Source organism: Octodon degus, unplaced genomic scaffold (assembly GCF_000260255.1).
Source record: "Octodon degus isolate 3935 unplaced genomic scaffold, OctDeg1.0 scaffold00139, whole genome shotgun sequence".
In the NCBI taxonomy this organism is placed as follows: domain Eukaryota; kingdom Metazoa; phylum Chordata; class Mammalia; order Rodentia; family Octodontidae; genus Octodon; species Octodon degus.
In genome coordinates this window covers 6,871,647-6,890,018 of record NW_004524715.1, presented here as the reverse complement: position 1 = coordinate 6,890,018, position 18,372 = coordinate 6,871,647, and the positions used below count along the sequence as shown (strand labels likewise).

General features: G+C 33.5%; 1 protein-coding gene across 3 annotated transcripts in view; it reads right to left on the bottom strand.

Moving 5' to 3' along the window:
* The window catches only part of Usp15 (ubiquitin specific peptidase 15), a 124,500-nt gene that overhangs the window by 69,521 nt on the left and 36,607 nt on the right, over nucleotides 1-18,372 (bottom strand). For 2 of the 3 annotated variants that reach the window (XM_004641637.3, XM_004641636.3), the window contains exons 3-6: nucleotides 18,078-18,208; nucleotides 15,395-15,521; nucleotides 9,374-9,519; nucleotides 5,723-5,784 (exon numbers count right to left, since the gene is read on the bottom strand). In XM_004641637.3, the coding sequence (XP_004641694.1) occupies nucleotides 5,723-5,784; nucleotides 9,374-9,519; nucleotides 15,395-15,521; nucleotides 18,078-18,208 (466 nt within the window). Of the gene's footprint in view, nucleotides 1-5,722; nucleotides 5,785-9,373; nucleotides 9,520-15,394; nucleotides 15,522-16,211; nucleotides 16,290-18,077; nucleotides 18,209-18,372 lie in introns of those variants that run through there. The other variant, XM_023701708.1, reaches the window with a different exon arrangement.

Here is an 18,372-nt window from a genome sequence, read left to right as displayed (position 1 = left end):
AACCCCAAAACACAAACAAACCAATAACCAAAAACGAAGTTAGCATTTCATGTTTTCAATGAGGTTAGAAAAGTCAGTCAAGTAAGATACTAACATTCTCACACATGTACACTCTGAGTGTTCTCATATATGCCTACTGTGGGAGTAGTTTTATATTTTCTTGTTTACATGAAGCACTTAAATGGCAAATTCCTGGGCTCAGTTTTATATCTTGTTGATCTGGATAGGAACCATATACTATAGTACAGGTCAAAAAGCAAATTTCTCAAAGAGAGGTTATCAGGCCAACACGACAGGATTAGCTGAGTTTATTAGAACCAAGTAACACCCAGATCCCCTGAATCAGAAATGCTGGGGATGGGGCCCAGGAAACTGTGTTTTAATAAATCATAGGTGATCCTTCTATTACCTTCATACAACTCTTTTTTCTTGACTTTTGACACTTCAGTTAGATAAAGACTATGTGCTACATGGTATGACTAACAGACAGGTAGTGATGTTTATTAGAACTACCTCACATCTTTTGAGGATCAGGGGTTTCCTTCTAATAAATATGATCATTTTTTGAAGAGTATTAAAAAAAAGCTGTATGTTTATGCTTCATCTTAAAAACATAAAATTACATTCTCTCAGTTGGTACTGAAACTATCTGTTGCACATTCTTACATCAATGAATATTGAAGTATTTCACTTGTTTTAACCTGACATTCAGAAACAATCTGCATCCTTGCTTCAACTATATGAAATACACATTAAAAGTGATACTTCCTCAAATTTTTTAAAATTTCCCCTTTAATCTCTATTCTTATTTTTGTCCTATATAATTTTTCTCTGTAACCTTAAGTGATTTTTATGCAACATGTTTTGTTCTTTCTAAAAATCTACAAAAAGTACTGAATTATAAATCCCAATGACTACCCATAATGGATATTTAGTGAGGCTGTACCGAACTTTCTCCTGCAAACAACACAGCTCAAAAATCCTATCATCTTCAAGGACATGCAAAAAACGTCTTTTGAGTACTGGGTCAGAAGGATTAAGAACTCCTAATTTAAATCAATACTAATTTGCAGAATCTGGCAATATCAGTTTATTCATCCACTGTCCATATGCTGGGCTTCTACAGCCTACTCAATACATTATCAGCCATGTTTAAATTTTCTTTCTTTTTTTTTTTCTTTTTTTTTTTTTCAAGTTAAGTTTATTAGTACATTTTAGGTATACATAATGAGCACATTCATCATAGGATATTTGTACCTGTTTATGATATTTCTTGATTCTTTTTTCTTCCCATTCCCCTACCCTACCTTCAAGCCCCTCTTTCCTTCCTTATTAACAAAAGCTGTTTTTCCAGAAAAAAAAGTTTCATTTTCTTTTTTCCTCTCCTTTTTTTTTTTTGTACTGAGGATCAAACTCAGGACCTTGCACTTCTCAGTTAAGTGTATTGCACTGAGCTATATCCCTGGCCCTCCATTTTTCACTCTTTTTTAAAAAAAACATTTTTTTTTTTTTTCTTTCTTTTCCCCTTCCTCTTTGCACATTTTCTTCCTATGTCATAGTCTCTATTAAGCATTTTAGTCCTTATTTACCTTTTCAGTTTCTCACACTGGAGAAATAATGCAGTTTTTACACATGTCCAATTTATTTCACTTCAGAGTAGGGTCTTAAGCAAAGTCTTCCATTTTTGCATTCTTAAGTTGATGAAGCATGTGGTCTTGCAGTTCCTTTCATGCCTTCATGGAATATTTCATTATATAGTTGGGACAACCACTGTGTTCTGTTGTATTGAGTTCTGGACGGAAGTTTTGCCCCAAAAATTCATTATGTTGCAAAGCCATCATAAACACAAAATAGAGGTTCATGAGAAATGTTGTCATATAGTCCATACTTGGACCTATTGATATGGCCAGTGCCATGGAACTGGCTGTGTAAGTCACCAGCATAACAGTAAAAAACATGACGAAGAAGGCCTCTGGGTCTTGTTTCAGTCCTGAATTATAGTGACTTGTGGATAACCCAGCAAGTTTTTGAATGAACGTTTGATAATCCATCTAAGTGGATGCCAGAAAGAGGTGGTATGGGTGATTCTGAAGGCCAAGCTCCTCCTCTGACCTCCTGAGAGTTGATCTAATTTACCTTCTACTGTTCTGTATAGGGAGGAGTTGGCATAAAGCTCAGCTAGTCTTCCTCTCTCTTCAGCTTCATAGCCTTCTTCTCTGTTTAGTGAAGCCTGGAGTCTCCAGAGCCTTCTCCCTGTTTCTGGCCTACATCAGCCAGGTCTCCACAGTCCTCTCTCTCTCTGTTTAATACAACAGAGGAGTCTGCACATACTACATCTAGAAAGAAGTCTGCAGGGTTGTTGTAGGGCTTGCAGTGGTAACCTGCCGGGCCTGCGCTCTGCGTCTGTTCAGGACGCCGCGGCCTGGGTTGTCTCACTCACTCCCGGGCCTGCACTCTGGGTCTGTTCAGGACCCTGCGGCCTGGGTCCTCTCACTCACTCCTGGGCCTGTGCTCTGGGTCTGCTGAGGACCCCCCGGCCTGGGTCGTCTCACTCACTCCGGGGCCTGCGCTCTGGGTCTGTCCATGTTTAAATTTTCAATTTTTCTGTTTATACTTTTTTACAAATTTCTCCACCTATGCGTCGGTAATCTTATTTATTCAGGCTATCTATCCATACCTTTTAATCTTTAAAGCTATTTTCTTTGTTTTGTTAATTTATAATAATTCTTTATCTAATTATTCTCTTCTAAGTTTTAGATGTACCCAAGTTCATATTAGTTTTTAACCTTCTGTATTGGTCTTTTAACAAATATCTTTAACTTTTATATAATCAAGTGTCTACATGTTCTGTGATCTTTATAATATCCAAAATTACATCTATTAACTTTAAAGCTTAACATTTTTAAGTATTTTTTTAAATGTATTTAGTTATTTATTGGTATAGGATCTCGCTACACAGCTCTAAGTCATAGTGATCCCCTAGTCTCAGCCTCCTCAGTGCTGGGATTAGAGGCATGCACCACCATGCCTGGTTCTGGGGCTGACACAGTGCACCCAGGGTTCTAGAGCTGGCACAGCATGTGGTACCGGGGATTGAACTCTGGTTCCTGTGCTTTCTAGGCAGGCATTTAGACCGTTGAGCTGTCTCTCCAAGCCCTTAAAGCTTTACATTTCTTATTTGGGTCTTTACATAATTCTAGAGTAAGCCTTTTCTCCAAAAATCTACTTCTAATAAAATCTTAATATCTATGTATGCTTTAAACAACCTCACTGCCACATGGTATATATCACAGTATCCAATACACATTTCTTTCTGAGTTCACTAGTTTATTTCAGTCTACATGCCTTTTTGTTCAGCTAGCACAATAATGTTTTTATTACTATAGCTTCATAGTAATTATCAGTATCCAGTAGATTGATTACTCCTTTCCTCCATTTTGTCAAAACTGACTTAACCTTGTATTGGCCTAATTTAAGAATGAATTTTGTCACCCTCTGCCCCAAAACAGAATTTTGTAGAAGAAACTGACATAAAACAAGCATGTTACTAGGTTAGCTATACAGTGTATATATAACCTTTTGTATCGTAACAAAGTTAGAATTTTTCCCATGAAGGCTTTATTAGTTCTCATTACATAATGTTCTAGGTAGCTATGTTGTATACAGAAACTGATAGCTTACAGGTCGATTCCATGCTTTTGGCTTGCTTATCAGTAACTAAAACACAGCGATGCTCATTCGTTGACATAATTTCTAGGACTGTTTTCAAGTCACATTAGCAAAGTTATAACAGAGATCATATGGGCCACAAAATATTTGTTTGTTGCTCTATAAAAAGAGACTGTTAGCCTGATTGTTTTTAACGTTAATGTTGATGAAAGATAGTGAATTGTATCTCTTATACACTTGGATTGGGTTAAAATTTTTGCAATAAAATGTAATGGTTACTACAGAATTTGGGTACAAGTTTTATTGAGTTAAGAAAAATGTCTTTCATAGTCTTTTTATGCATAAGTGCAAATATTAAAGTGTTTTTATTCTCTTAAATTAACATTTGGCAATATGAAACTTACTGCTGTAAAGTATTTCTTGTATTTTATAGTGAATGTATATTTTCATGCTTTAACATCTGGGGTGCTTACTAAATTGACAGATTTAGCAGACACTAAGATTTTTAATTGTACTGCATATTTCTAAAGCTGTGCTTTCATTCACTAATATATGCCGCTTATATATAACGTGTTAGGAATTATATGAGTAACTGTTTCTTCTTTTGCATAAAGCAGGCACTGCAGTTGCTTGAGATAATAAAAATGGTTTTGGGTCTGGCATGGTGGTGCATGTCTAGAGTCCCAGCTGCTTGGGGTCTGGGACAGGAGGATCAAGTGAGCCCAGGAGGCTGAAGCCAGCCCAGGCAACACAATGATACCTCACGTCAGACAGACAGACAGACAGGGTTAGTAGATAGAGGACCAGATAACAGAAATATTCTAGTGAAAACCAGTAATTTTATGTAAAAAAGATTCTCAAAGTTTGAAACTAATGATATTTTTATATTAATCCATAGGTAATTTTGTAATTTCAAAAATGATTTATACATAAGTGAAGTACATAGCACTCTAAACATAAGCTTGAAAAAAGAACAGTAGTTCTGATCTAAGACTTGACTATTCACAAATGTTAACTTCTATATCTTCATCAGCTATGAAACCTACATAATATCTTCTTAAAAGTTTTATTTTTAAACCAAGTTCTACCCTTGCATTAGGTGCAACGTAAGAAAAATTACCTCCATATAATTAATATATTTAGGCACCTTCTGTGACAAATTTAAACAAAACTTTACATGATAAAAAGGATAGAGAACCACCTATTGAAGGTATATTTTAGCTTTTAGTTTTAAAGACAAGCAGCATAGAGTTTAAAAAAATTTACTGTTAGCATCTACTAAATTCTTATCTAAAATATTTCAAAACACTAATGTTTATAACCTCTTTTTAAAAACTCAACATTCCAAAGCCTTACAAATTATAAATTCTTTTTCACAATTCAACAGCAACTAATCTGAACTAGTATGAGGTTAGTTACAATTTTCATTGACCTTACTTAGCTGAGTATTTCCTGAAGCAATATTAGTGTATTTTATTGTACATTAGGCCCTCAGAGTCTACAGCCTAGAGATGGCACATGTGCCATGCTTTATAACATAGTTATCAGTATGTTTGATAATGAAGTGTGCCTCTTAGTTCTAAAACTCTTAACAAGATTCTCACATCCTACTTTATAACCAGGTGAAGCAACTCTTTGTAATTCAGATATTATCTACTTTTACATTCTAAAAACTTTGATTACAAAAAAATTATTTCCATATCAGATTCACTTTGATAGACTGCTTTGACAGGTATCTTTAAAAAATTATAGAAATACTTTCAAAAAATTAAAACAAAATGTTTAGTAATTTGATTGTGATAATGCACTTTCTCATTTATAACATTTATTCACACTATCCCTTTATTCTAATTGTACTGGAAGCTGTTAAAATTGTAATATACTATATTAATTTAAATGCAAAGTTAAATAACTTCTCTGAGAATAAAACACTAAACCACAAAGAATGTATATATTTGCTGTGCTCATTTAGGTTCTTCTGTCATTCTGGGTTTCTATCTGAAATCACAAGATTTAAAATCATGCAATAAGTCACGGAAGTGGGAGCACTTACTTAGGAGCAGAAGGACCCCTTGGCCACGTTCCATCTTCATTTTTCTGTTCTATCACTAACACCTGCAAACATGACACAATAAAGGGTGTTTTTCTATAACTCTGAAGTTGAAATAGCTTTAGAAGAAAGCTAAATACACTAAAACTAAAGTAATTTTGTGATTATTAAAAGGCAAAAGAGAAAGTGAAGTAACCGCATTTTGATTCCAAAGCTGGGCAAAGGACACAAAAAGACCTCAAACAGAAGAAGTCAGCAATGACAGTGAGAAGGCCAGAAGATAAACAGGTCTATCAGTTCTATAACAAAAGTTTAAAGCAAGTATAAAGAATGTAGACCTCAACTTTAAGGGAAATGCTTTCTATTTGTACTGGTAGCCTGTAACACAGGACTGTGCAAGTAACAGATGCTTAAAGCAGTAGTTACTTGTTAAAACACATATTCGTTTCTGACATCTTCCAGACTAAAAGAGAAGCCTTTCTTTTAATTTTTGCCACAGATCATGATTTTAATTTCTAATTATTGTTCCAATAGTTTTTTTTTTTAAAGAGATCGATAAAACAGAATTTAGTAACTTATAACTTCTGAGGAAGGCTTTTCTTTACTGCAACTTGTAGTTATAGTGATACATAAAATATATATATATGTATATGTATATATATATACATATATATATATATATATCACACAAGAATATTATCATTTCAAACACTCAAATCAGTTTTGAAACAAAAACTTTTAAGCTACAGAAATTTTTAAAGTTATGTATTCAAAATGTTATTTACCACAACATCTTGGCTTCTAGCCCAGGTTTGTATTTACAGTCTTGGACTGTAATGTTTTTACAGTTCTGGATTATAATGCCATTAAAAAAGTTAAAATTTAGGATCAGGGAGATAGCTCAGTGGCATAAGTGCCTGCCTGGCAAGGCCAAGGTCTAGAGTTAGATCCCCAGCACAAGGAGAAAAAAAAAAAAAAAAACAACAAAACTAAAATTTACTCCTTTACTCTAATACAGCATTTTTTCAAATATATCATTTTCTGAATAAAATTTCACTTATACTTACAACGACCTCAAGTTGAAAACAATTTCAGAAAATTTTCAGAATTAGTTAAGATACAAATGGAGAGAAAGTCTCATTTTGGGAGGCAAATGCTTCAATAATATCTTTTGCTTTGATTTATAATGAGGGAACTTTTATTTTTTAAAGAAGTCCACAACAGCATTTAGAAAAGAACTAGTATAAAATCTGAAAACTTAATGTATATTCTTTTCTCTTTTTCGCTCCAAATGCCTTCAGGGCAGGTTTGGCTGGCTTGAGTTGTGGGGATCGAACCACAGCAACCTGAGCCTGACTGCTTTGTTGAAGCAGCCACTTAAAGAACTGAGCTAAGGGGCAGCCCCCTCCCCCTTAATGTATGTTCTCTGAAAAAGTCCTCTTCCAAAGATTAAAAGTCTTTGGAGGCATTTAATCTTAATGAACTATTTATTCTTTTACTTCTGGTCTGCTAAACTACTACCTATCATGAACATCAGATGGGGAGATAGCTCAGCAGCATAAGCGTCTGCCTGGCAAGTGCAAGGTCCTTAGTTCGATCCCCCATAGAAAAAAGAACATCAAGTCATTAGCCAGACATGGTGGCACACACCTATAATCTCCAGCACTCGGGAGGCTGAGGCAGGAAGATCGCTGTGAATTTGAGACCAGCTTGGGCTACAAAATGAGCTCAAGGCCAGCCTGAACTGTATAACCAGATTGTCTCACAAAGACAGAAAAAATAAAAAACGAATTATTTAATTTCTCTAACCCTCACATTTTGTTTTATTTTGTAGTACAGAGGGTCGAAATTGAGGGCCTCACACCTGCTAGGCAAGTGCTCTAGTGCTGAGCCATACCCCTAGTCCTTTCTATGTTATTTTGACAAGGATCTTACTAAGTTGCCCAGTCTGGTCTCAAGTTGTGAACCTTCTCCCTTGGCCTCAGAACTACCAGCTGGGGTTACAGGTGTGTATGCCACTAGCCTGGCTGAGCCTCAGTTTGCTAATGTACATGGCAGGGAGAAGAGAAACCATTTCATAGGATCATTGGAAAGATTTAAATAAACATTCTATATAATTTCAAATTTTATTCTTAGAACCACCACAAACACTAGTGGATGGTAACTAAGCAGAGAGGGTTTATGTCTAGCAGAAAACAGAAAGGCTGGCTGGTTAGTTAGGGGTATACTGGCTAACTGCTAAAATTCCAAGGGCCTCACTTCTGCTTCATTTGGGTAACTTTGCTTTTAACTATAATACTTAAAGTCAGTCAGTTTTTAAACAGTCAAGTATAATACTTGCTATTAAACACCAATTTATATCCATTTCTTTGGATTTTTTTCACAAGTCAGTTCAGTATCAATATGACATTAACAATAAGCTTTTAAATAAAATTAAAACACAAAAGTTTCCATGTATTGACTGGATCATTAGACATTATTAGGCACTAAAAATTAAACAAAACAAAACCCCACAATGTTTAACCAAAACAAGAATCTCAAAGTCAAACTACAGTACACAAGCAAGTATACAACGACTAATCAGAGAACACATTCATAAATCACTGTGGAAGTAAAGAGAGTGATTTTTCTTGAAAGTAGAAAAATCAGTGGATATTGAGGAAAAAAAGAGACTGAAGAGATGGATGAAGTGAAACTTGGACTTGAATCTGAAGGATTCAGATCCAGTGTCCCTGCCTGGTAGGATGGATAATTTGCATATTTACATGCTTGAAAGAAATTCTTTTTGGATAGGTATAGGGGTTGGCAATAAGAGTATATCAGGCAGATAAACAATATGCAAAAGCAGAGTGTTAAAGAGTTGCAGAGTGTGTACAGAGAACTATGATACAGTTATGCTTGATACTGCTAGAGAGTGAGCCACAAGAAAGGAATTATCTACAGACGCTGGAAACCTCTGCAGGAGGGTAAACCATGACTTGCAAGGGAGATTAAACTGCCTGGACTTTAAGAAGCCAGCAGAGGGAAAAAACAAAATTCAGGTTTATAATTTAGAATGAATCTTTCGGCATAAGTAAGAATAAGTAGACACATAAGAGATTGAAGAATTGAAGGACAGGGCTAAGAATGTTAACAGAGAGGTTCATTCAAGAGCTATTTAGAAGACAGAATTACTTACTGATTTTAACTGAACATTCTCATTTCTCAATTCACTCATTTCTTTGGATTATACCATAAAGACAGACTAAACTGAGATTTAATATATACTAAAGGGTAGGCAGAGTCCACTTAGCCTAATGCCTGCAAAAAATAGTTTTACTGAAACTTAACCATTCCCATAGTTTATATATTGTCTAGGGCTGGTTTTCATGCTACTACAATGCAGAGTTACAGTTTTGACAGAGACTTCATGGCCTCGGAAATGAAAGTATTCAGCATTTGGTCCTTTATTTGGTTTAAAAACTCATAATTCTAGATTTTTTTTTAACTGAAAATCAGAAGCTACTGTAACTGACCAGCAGGGAAAGAGAATGAGTTAGAGTAAGCCAGAGACAGGAGAATCCACTACATACTGAAGGATAATCATTAAAGTCTGCGAGTCAAAAAAGCCTCATGTGTGGTATGTTTAAAATAAACATTATTGATGAACAATACCTGTCCTTGGTATAAGCCAGCATCCTGGATGGTGCTGTCCGGTTTATTCAGTGGTTCAAATGTATTACTCATGTATTTGTTCCACAATCTGGTCTCTTTTTCATCTGGAATATTGAAGATTTTTCTTATTTCCTTTTCAATTGTATCTAGATTTAAGGAAGAAAGATATGTAAATATAAAATTTTAAAGATAAACTATCAAGAAAGAAATGCAAAGGATGGAATAGCAAGAATAGATGAATATGTAAAAATACATTAAAAGCCAAAATAAAGTTTTTTATGGATTTTTAAAGGAAAATAATTAGCTATAAATGACAGACAACGTCTTGGAGAATTTAAGACACCAAAAGGTAAGCGCTCAATTGCACAACACTGTAGAAAGTTAGGATGAACTTTAGCTTTGAACGTATTAAAAATTAATGTATTTTCTGAGAATATCGTATGATTAAAAGATGCTACAGATGGAAAATACTGTATTTACAATATAACCAGTTCAAGAATAATTTATAGTGAACAATATAGCTTTGAATAGTTAATTAGAATATATGGACACAATGAAAAAGAACCAGTTCTGGTCTGATGTCTGCATTCTTCAAAATTTCTTTAGTTGATGTAAAACTGTATTTTCTAAATCAATTACTTAAACTGTATTTAAAGTAGTTAAACTATGAAGTGCAAGAGGTTCATTTTTAAAATGAGTAGCTTAGTCGGCATAAAATTTGGAGGTTTTTTTTTTTTTTTTCTTTTGCTAGCTCAGGCTGCTTTAAGGGCAGGTCTGATTTGGTTGGGGAGCTGGGGATTGAACTGCGGTCCCCTGCACCTGACTGAGTTTGCCCCAGCAGGTGCTTTAAACAAGTGAGCTAACCCACAAGCCCCCCTCAGTATAAAATTTGACACAAGATTATTTATGCATGTGAGAGTCCAGATATAATTAAGTTCCATAGTATCTACAGTTAAATAAAATAATTTAAATATTAAAAATAAGTATCAGTATATGCAATATAATATCTAACTCTGGTCCATATCTTACCTAACACACTGAAGAAAATCAACAAAAATACTTCATCATGTATGAAGAAAAAATACTTTCAAATTTTAGAATACCTGGGTTTTGGAAAAGTATTATCTATAAAAACCAAACAAAATATGTTTGCTGAAGAAATTTAAAATGCTATTCCTACCGTGCACACATTTAGCCTGATGTTTATTACTCATGTTGTTTATGTACTATTTTGCAGTTAAGTTCTATAAGACCTTATAATCAGTTAGATTTTCATTAAAGCAATTAAATTAGTAGTATGTCTGACAGTATGCTACAAAGATCAAAGCACAGTAATCAGAATATTTATGTAATTACATAAAGCAAGCTGTTCATGTTACATTCTATCTTGGCAGGCTTATGTTTTTGTTGTTCTTTTTATTACAGTAGAGCATAAATACAGAAAATCATTTCATCAATATATTGTGGTAAGTGCCTAAAATGGACACACCCTGTAAACAGCACTGCACATAAGAAACCGAATGTTACCTAGGAAGAAGGGGGAGGAAGAAACCAGAGAGTTGTTTTAGTCTTCCTACAGAAATGAGTTATATTTTTTCCTGATTGCAGAAATTTTTTTAATGTCAAAACAGCATAAAATATTGGTAATGCAAATGAAATCTCTACAAAGAAATAATCACTGTTACAGTTCTGTTATTTCTTCTACATACACGGTTTTTGTTAATGTACATATTTATGTACATGACATGGTATACAGAAATATATATGGAAATTTCATTTTCACTCAATTTTGAAATTGTTCTATGAAGAAAAACATTCTCGACAGGAGAAGAAATAGCAATACAAAGGCTTTGAGGAGGGGATACAATTGGCATATTTTACACTATCACAGCACATCAATGTGGCTTAAGTATAATACATGATATCATAAATGTACTTTGGCAGGATTAGATATAATTTTGTAAGCTAGGACATTATTCTAATTGTGTTGTGTGTGTGTGTATTTTAGGGAAAGGTCTACAGGGGGTTCAGGGTCTCACTACTAGATCGGACTCCTAGTGATCCACCTGTTTACAGCCTCCCAAGACCCAAGAACTGGGATTTCAGGCACCACCACGCCCAGTCTCAATTGGCTCAGCATGCCCTGGGATCAAACCCCCAGGCCCTGAGTCTACTTGCAGGTACATTAATCTACTGAGCTATTTGGCCCCCGCCATGGTATTCTAATTTTATTCTGAGTAAAAGGGAATCCAGAGGAGTTAGGAAGCTACAGGTGAATGACATTGTAAATGTTCACTTTTGTGGCTAATGAAGAACAGACTGTAAGTAGGAGGTTAAACATGGGAGATGAGGCTACTGTAGCAAATGGAACTGAGGTAGCAGAAGGTGAAGTAGTGTTCAGTGTCAGAATAGACCCCAAAGGAACTGCTAAGAAATAAAGGTATCAGAATGACACTAAGAGTTTTGGCTTAAGCAACTGGAAGAAGCATTACTAGACGGGGAAAGAAGACAGGCCAGCAGGGTTTGAAGAGAAACGAAAGGCTTAGTTTTTACACAGGATTATTTTGGCATGCTTGTCAGATATACAAGTGAAGACATCAAATGGTTAAAACTGGAATTAGGGTTATTTTGGGTAGGGCACATCAATTTAAAAGACACCAACATTAAGAGAATATTTAAAGCCACAGATGAAATCAAGAAAACACAGTAGACCCAAAAGCTGAACAAGGAGGTACTAATGTTTTGAGACCACCATGACAATGAAGAGTACCTTACAAGGAACTCAGACAAGGTACAGCCAATGAGAAACTGCCCAGAAAGTCACTAGAGACAATGTTAAATTCACTGTTCAATTCTGCTGGCAAGTTGAGAAAATGAAAGACTCCTAAATTACTACTGGACTTGGCCACAGGAAGAGGTCACCAGTGACTATAAAAGGAGTGCCAAGGCAGTGGCGCACTAAGGTATTTCTCATGGAATGGGAGCAGACTGGAAAACAAGAGGCAGAAATGGAGATTGGCAAGTATAGTTACAGATAGCAGTCTGGAGAGAAGTGTGGGCATTGTAGCTACAGTGGAGAATTTCAAGGCATTGAAGGCATTTGTTTCTTTCCCATATATTAACAAAAGGCATACAGAAGTAGAAAAATACTAGTAAGATAATAAAAATAAAACTATATTATATAGAAAATATTTCTAGTAGGGTTAGTAAAATTGACCACCACTTTTATTAATAGTTTATAAACAAAACATTTTTCAGTAAGTTTTAGAACAAAAACTGTTTCAGTGGTTAGCCTGAAAAAATAAATTTGAATTTTTTCTCACTGGAACACAGCCAATGCCAAAATACATCAATTTAGGGAGTAAAATATTGAAAGACAAGTGCTGAAATGATATATTATTTAGATCTTGCCTAAAGCTACCCATTTTTACTATAAGGAAGTACAATACTAGAAGAAAAGATAATCTTATTAATTCAGTAATAACAAAACTAGGAATTTATATTTTCTACCTCTGTTTATATAACCATTTTAAATCAAGGTTTACAAAATAACTACAAAAGGAAATATCCATCTTTATTATCCAAATTCTTTGCTTCAAAACTCACAGCCTTTAGAAAACAAAATTAGTCCACAGTGAACTGTGTAAGATAGCAGTTAAAAGATTCATATGGAACTAAAATGTGAGGAACTAATGGAACTAAAATTTGCACCAAGGTGAACTGAGGCAGACTGTGTATGTAAGTCTAAGCATTATCTATATGAATAATGGGTTATTGAGGGTCAAAAGCTTTCTGTAAATGGCTTATTAAACATATATATTAAATGTTCAATAACCATTAAGTTGTTTGATAACTACAACCATGAAGCCTCTAGACCTTGATTTATTGTAAGTTTTACAAAATATTTTGCTTAAAAAGCAAATTTTCAAGCCGGTGTGGCGGCACATGCCTATAATCCTAGCACTGGGATGGTTGAGGCAGGAGGACTGCCACAAGTTTCTGAGGCCAGTCTGGGTTACACATTGAGTTCAAGGCCAGCCTGACCTACATAGCCAGATCTTGTCTCAAAAAAAAGTAAATTTTCTCTTAAATAAACTTTAGAAACTTATAGCAAGAAATTGTAACTCAATAGACATATATACCAAGTGGTATTTTGTATTGCTATTTTCTGTTAAATTCTCTTTATTCCTCAAAACTATTTAGTCAGTTATCAGGTAACAACCCAGTTTAAAAAACAATGACCTGGGAGTAAAAAATGGTAGCTATAAAAAATTCAATTCATATATAATTTTAAGGTATATAATCAATGTACATAGTACTTAAAAAGTGTTAGAATATTTGAACTATGTTGACTACAATCTATGCTAGATTACAAATTTTTAAAAGCAAATACCTTATAAATTACATTTCTCAACAAATTCTTACTTAGTACTTAAGATGAAAACTTCAGTATATCTGTTTTGAATTTCAAAAAAACCAACTGATTTTATCTAAAGATTTTTGATGGGTTCATATAAAATGAGGTAAAGAGAGAAAATGTCAAACCTTAGAAAATATAATTAACTATTTTACGAGGTTGATGGTCATTTATACTCCAATTGGCTACAAATCTCAGATTTGTTCTTGAATTTTTTTTTTTTTTTAATTTAGGGAAGGGTGTACAGGGGGTTCAGGGTCTCACTACTAGATTGGACTCATTGATCCCTCTGTTTACAGCCTCTCAAGAACTGGGATTACAGGCACAAACCACCACACCCAGTCTCAACTGCCTTCTCAGCATGCCCCAGGGGCAGGGTTGGCATGACAGGCCCAGGGGTTCGAATTCCCACGCTTTAATCCATTGAAATGCCAGTTCTTATTTTTATTTTTATTTTTTTTCATTCTTGAATTAATTTTAAGAAACTAACTTTGTTAGATTTGAAGATTCTCAGTGTACATAGTATGAACACATTTTTCATATACTGAAAACTTCCATTTTTATATTTTTATTTTTTGCAGTACCAGGGATCAAACTCAGGACCTTGCTGATGAGCCATATCCCAGCTCCACTTTTAGTATGCAGTTAATGCTTCACTTCACATATATAAAAAAATCTGAAAACCCAATGCAAGGCAATTTATGCATAACAATTTTAATGAAATGACATTTGTATACAGAAATCCTAGCTCTTTAAACATTAATTTAAGATGACACTGCATGAGTTTACTAAAATTGAACCTTGAATGTATATATCTTCTAGCAAAATATAGAATAAAAAAATTAAGAACTTATTTTATTTGGAGAAAATATTAGGATTAATCAAGCATAAGGTTCTTCAAAGACAGAACAGTTTCATAAAAAAGATTAAGAGTATCCTGTGAAAGTTTTACCATTTAAGTGGTAAAAGCTAAGTGTACTTATGAAATTCAGAAATATTTTCATTTACATTTAATCATGATGCTCTTAATGACTGACTCAAATAACCTTAATTTTAAATTAAAACATGGTGTTCAAAAAGAATACAAATATGTATTTTAAAAATATTTATATTATCTAAAGCTACAGAAGCAATTAGGTCCACTTGCCAGGCAAGCGCTTATTACACTGGGCGATCTCCCCAACCCCTCTTTAACTTATTGCCAAAAAATGAAAGCCATGATGCCAAGCTAGCTGATTTAGTTACTTAGCTGTATTGAAGTCCAAAACAGTAAAATTGGAGAAAAAAGAAAATAAACTAATTGCCATTTTCCCTGTTACTTCACTAGGTTTTATGTAAGCAAATTTTTATTAACAATTCACTTTATAATTTGCTATAAACATGGCATTTATTTTTCAAATACTGTATTGAATTCAATGACTATTGATTTTCTTTAAAAGTAAACTATTAAATTTATTTAATAAATGCAAAACAGTGAGAACAATCATTCAATTTTAAGTCATTATGGTAGAGAGCCATCATGGTTTACGCTAACACCTTTAATACATTTTTGCCCAGTAGCATATTAAAAATAATGGTTAAAAAAGGACAGGATTTTGTATTACCTATTGTATCAGCTTTGCTAAATCTTCGAGTTACAACATTGTTCATGTTTCCATTTTCACAGAGCTTCAATTCTGTGAGATATACTTCTACTTTGCAGTGTTTTACAAACATACCCTGTTCAACCACCTAAAAAGTGAAATAAAGACAATTAGTGTATCTCATTTTCACAGTACTATATTTCTCTTTGTAGGCTTAAAAATAATTGTAGATCTCCAACAGAACACAATTAAATACTAAAACATGTTAAACATGCAAGCATAATACAAACTACTGGAAATTAAAATTTTAAAGGAAGAAATGTTTGTTGAGATTTTAATATTTAACAGAATATGAATAATCATGATTCAAGACAACTGACAGTTGGAGAAGAATTCTACTGACCTAAAGACACTTTGGTACATTCTAAATAATGAATATACTCAATCTTCATGATTAAATTGTTTACCAAAAATGATCACATATCTTTCTTTATACATCATATGTACAACTTATATATAAATACATCTGATTAAAGATACAGACCTCTAGCTTTTACCAGTAACTCCAAACAAAAAAAATTTTAAAACTTTTATACAATTTGATATAATAATGGCATTATCACTCTGCATGTTAAAATAAATCTTTTAAAATGGTAATTCCAAATTAGTGTTGCTAAAATGTTCAGCTATGGCTCTGTAACCGATATGTTAGTTTCATTCTAAAATGACTTTGCTTGACCTTTACATGCATACTTAGTAATTCTAAGAAACAAAAAATAAAAGCCGTTAGGCATGCAAGCAATAACATATGAAAAGAATATTTATTTATTAGGGTCACCTTTTAAATAAGTATATTTCCTTTGATCTTCTAAAGGTTAACTGTAGGATTTCAGTCATGAATACTGTTTCTGAAAATAGTAATCAGCCTGACATGTGATACATTAGACAAATATGGCGAAAGGGAGGCCCCAAATGACTTAGATGTACTCACAAGCTTACACCATTACAGGCTATATAAATTTATCTTTCTCCTGAAAGGAAATTTGTTTCAGCTCAAAAAATTAAAATAGTTACCGGGATTTACTGTACAATCCACCTGAATTTTTACATTTTGTCATATATATTCTCTTTATCATGTTTGTTACAAATTTCTACAACAGATAATAGCCTGCCTGTACCTTTCCTTTTGTTAAAAACTTGATTTACCTCGCTGTAAAACTAATAAATTAAATAACAAGATTTGGCTTAAACCTCTTGTGCTGATTTACTTTAGGATTAAGAAAGTAGTAATCTATCAGTGTTTAATTTTGTAAGATTTGCGGTAGCTATACTTGGGTACAAAAATCTAGAAATAAACATTCCTATTAGAAATTTCAGTTTCGGAACTCAGTAATTCTAAAATACTTACATTAGGTAGATACTAATCATTGGTAGGTTAAAACTGAGGTAAACTATAGGCCTCATTTATATACCAGACAGTAAAGACAAATAGAATGGAAAGCAGAGCCAGGAAGAAATGGCTAAGATAAATAAATCCTCAAAAAGAATAAAAGGAAAAAATTTCATTATAACTTATATTAAAAAAGATATTTTCTAAATAAACATCATTTAAAAAATGAGAATCAACTTTAAGAATATGAACGAATATTTTCTTGGAAAGAAACCTCCCAGATGTGATGGCACATGCATATAATCTCAGCACTGAGGAGTCTGAGGCAGGTCTGCTGGGAGTTCAAGACCAGCCTGGGCTAGCAATGAGTACAAGGCCAGCCTGAGCAGCATAGTTAAACCCTGTCTCAAAAAAAAAAAAAAAAAAAAAAAAAAAAAAAAGAAAAGAAAAAAGAAACAAACATACCTGATAACCAAATTGTCATAAAATCACAGAAAGCAAAATATCAAGATTATTTGAAAATTCACAAGATTGGGATTGAGGATATTTCTCTTCTCTCTAGTAACATCAAACATTACTAAGAGCATTATGACTCAGAATATTACTACTATAATTATACCTCAGCTAATGAGCTGTTCCTTTTTAAAAATGAGTTTGTTCTCGAACTATTTTTATTTTAAAGACCACACTAGTTTTATCAAAACTTGAAAACTATAGTATCATAGCAAAAAAATCAGTTTACAAAATCAATATTATGATCATGTTATATATTTACATAAGTTCTCCTACCTTTATTAAAAATGTTTGCATAGAAAATAACCATCAAAATTGACAGTTATGAAAACTGTAACAGGAAAAAGCTCAGAAAAAATAAGGTAGTTATATTTATCTGATTACTACAATTATCAACATACACATCTGAAATGAGAGGAATATTCAGAAATTCTTTGCAGAATTAGAGGTCAAAGTTATATTGTTTAACTGAATTATAATGATGTTATGTTGTCATAAATAAAGAGCAGCAGACAAAATTAGGCTCCTTGTTCCAAGTTAAGCCTTATGGATAGTCAAAGATACTATCATCACTAGTAATAATATTCAATGCCTTTAGAAATGACTAGCACGTAATAAACTTACTATGTATGTTAACTGTCACTATTGTTATCATTATCCTATTATGCAGTGTAGCATAACATTTTGGTTGGCCTTTATTTTTAAGAGAAGTGCTGGGAATTTACAATTATTTGACTTAACAAAATTTCACCTACTCAGGAAACCTAATATTTACATGCAATCATATTTATAGCCACGTACCTTTCGTGCTATTGGCTCCTGACCTTCCATCAAAGTGTACCAGCTGACAAGTTTATTCCAGCCTTCAGTTGGCAACAGTATGTAATCCAACTCATCAATAAGATGCTCCTTAAGTGACTGGGCATCACCATCTACAAAAGAAAAAATAAGTTTGGTATATAAGAAATAACCACTATATACTTCGGTTATCCATTAAAATCACTTCTTTTTCTTTTTTTCTTTATGTCCGGTACCGGGGATTAAACTCAGGACCTTGTGCTTGCCAGGCAAACACTTATTCTACTGAACTATCTCC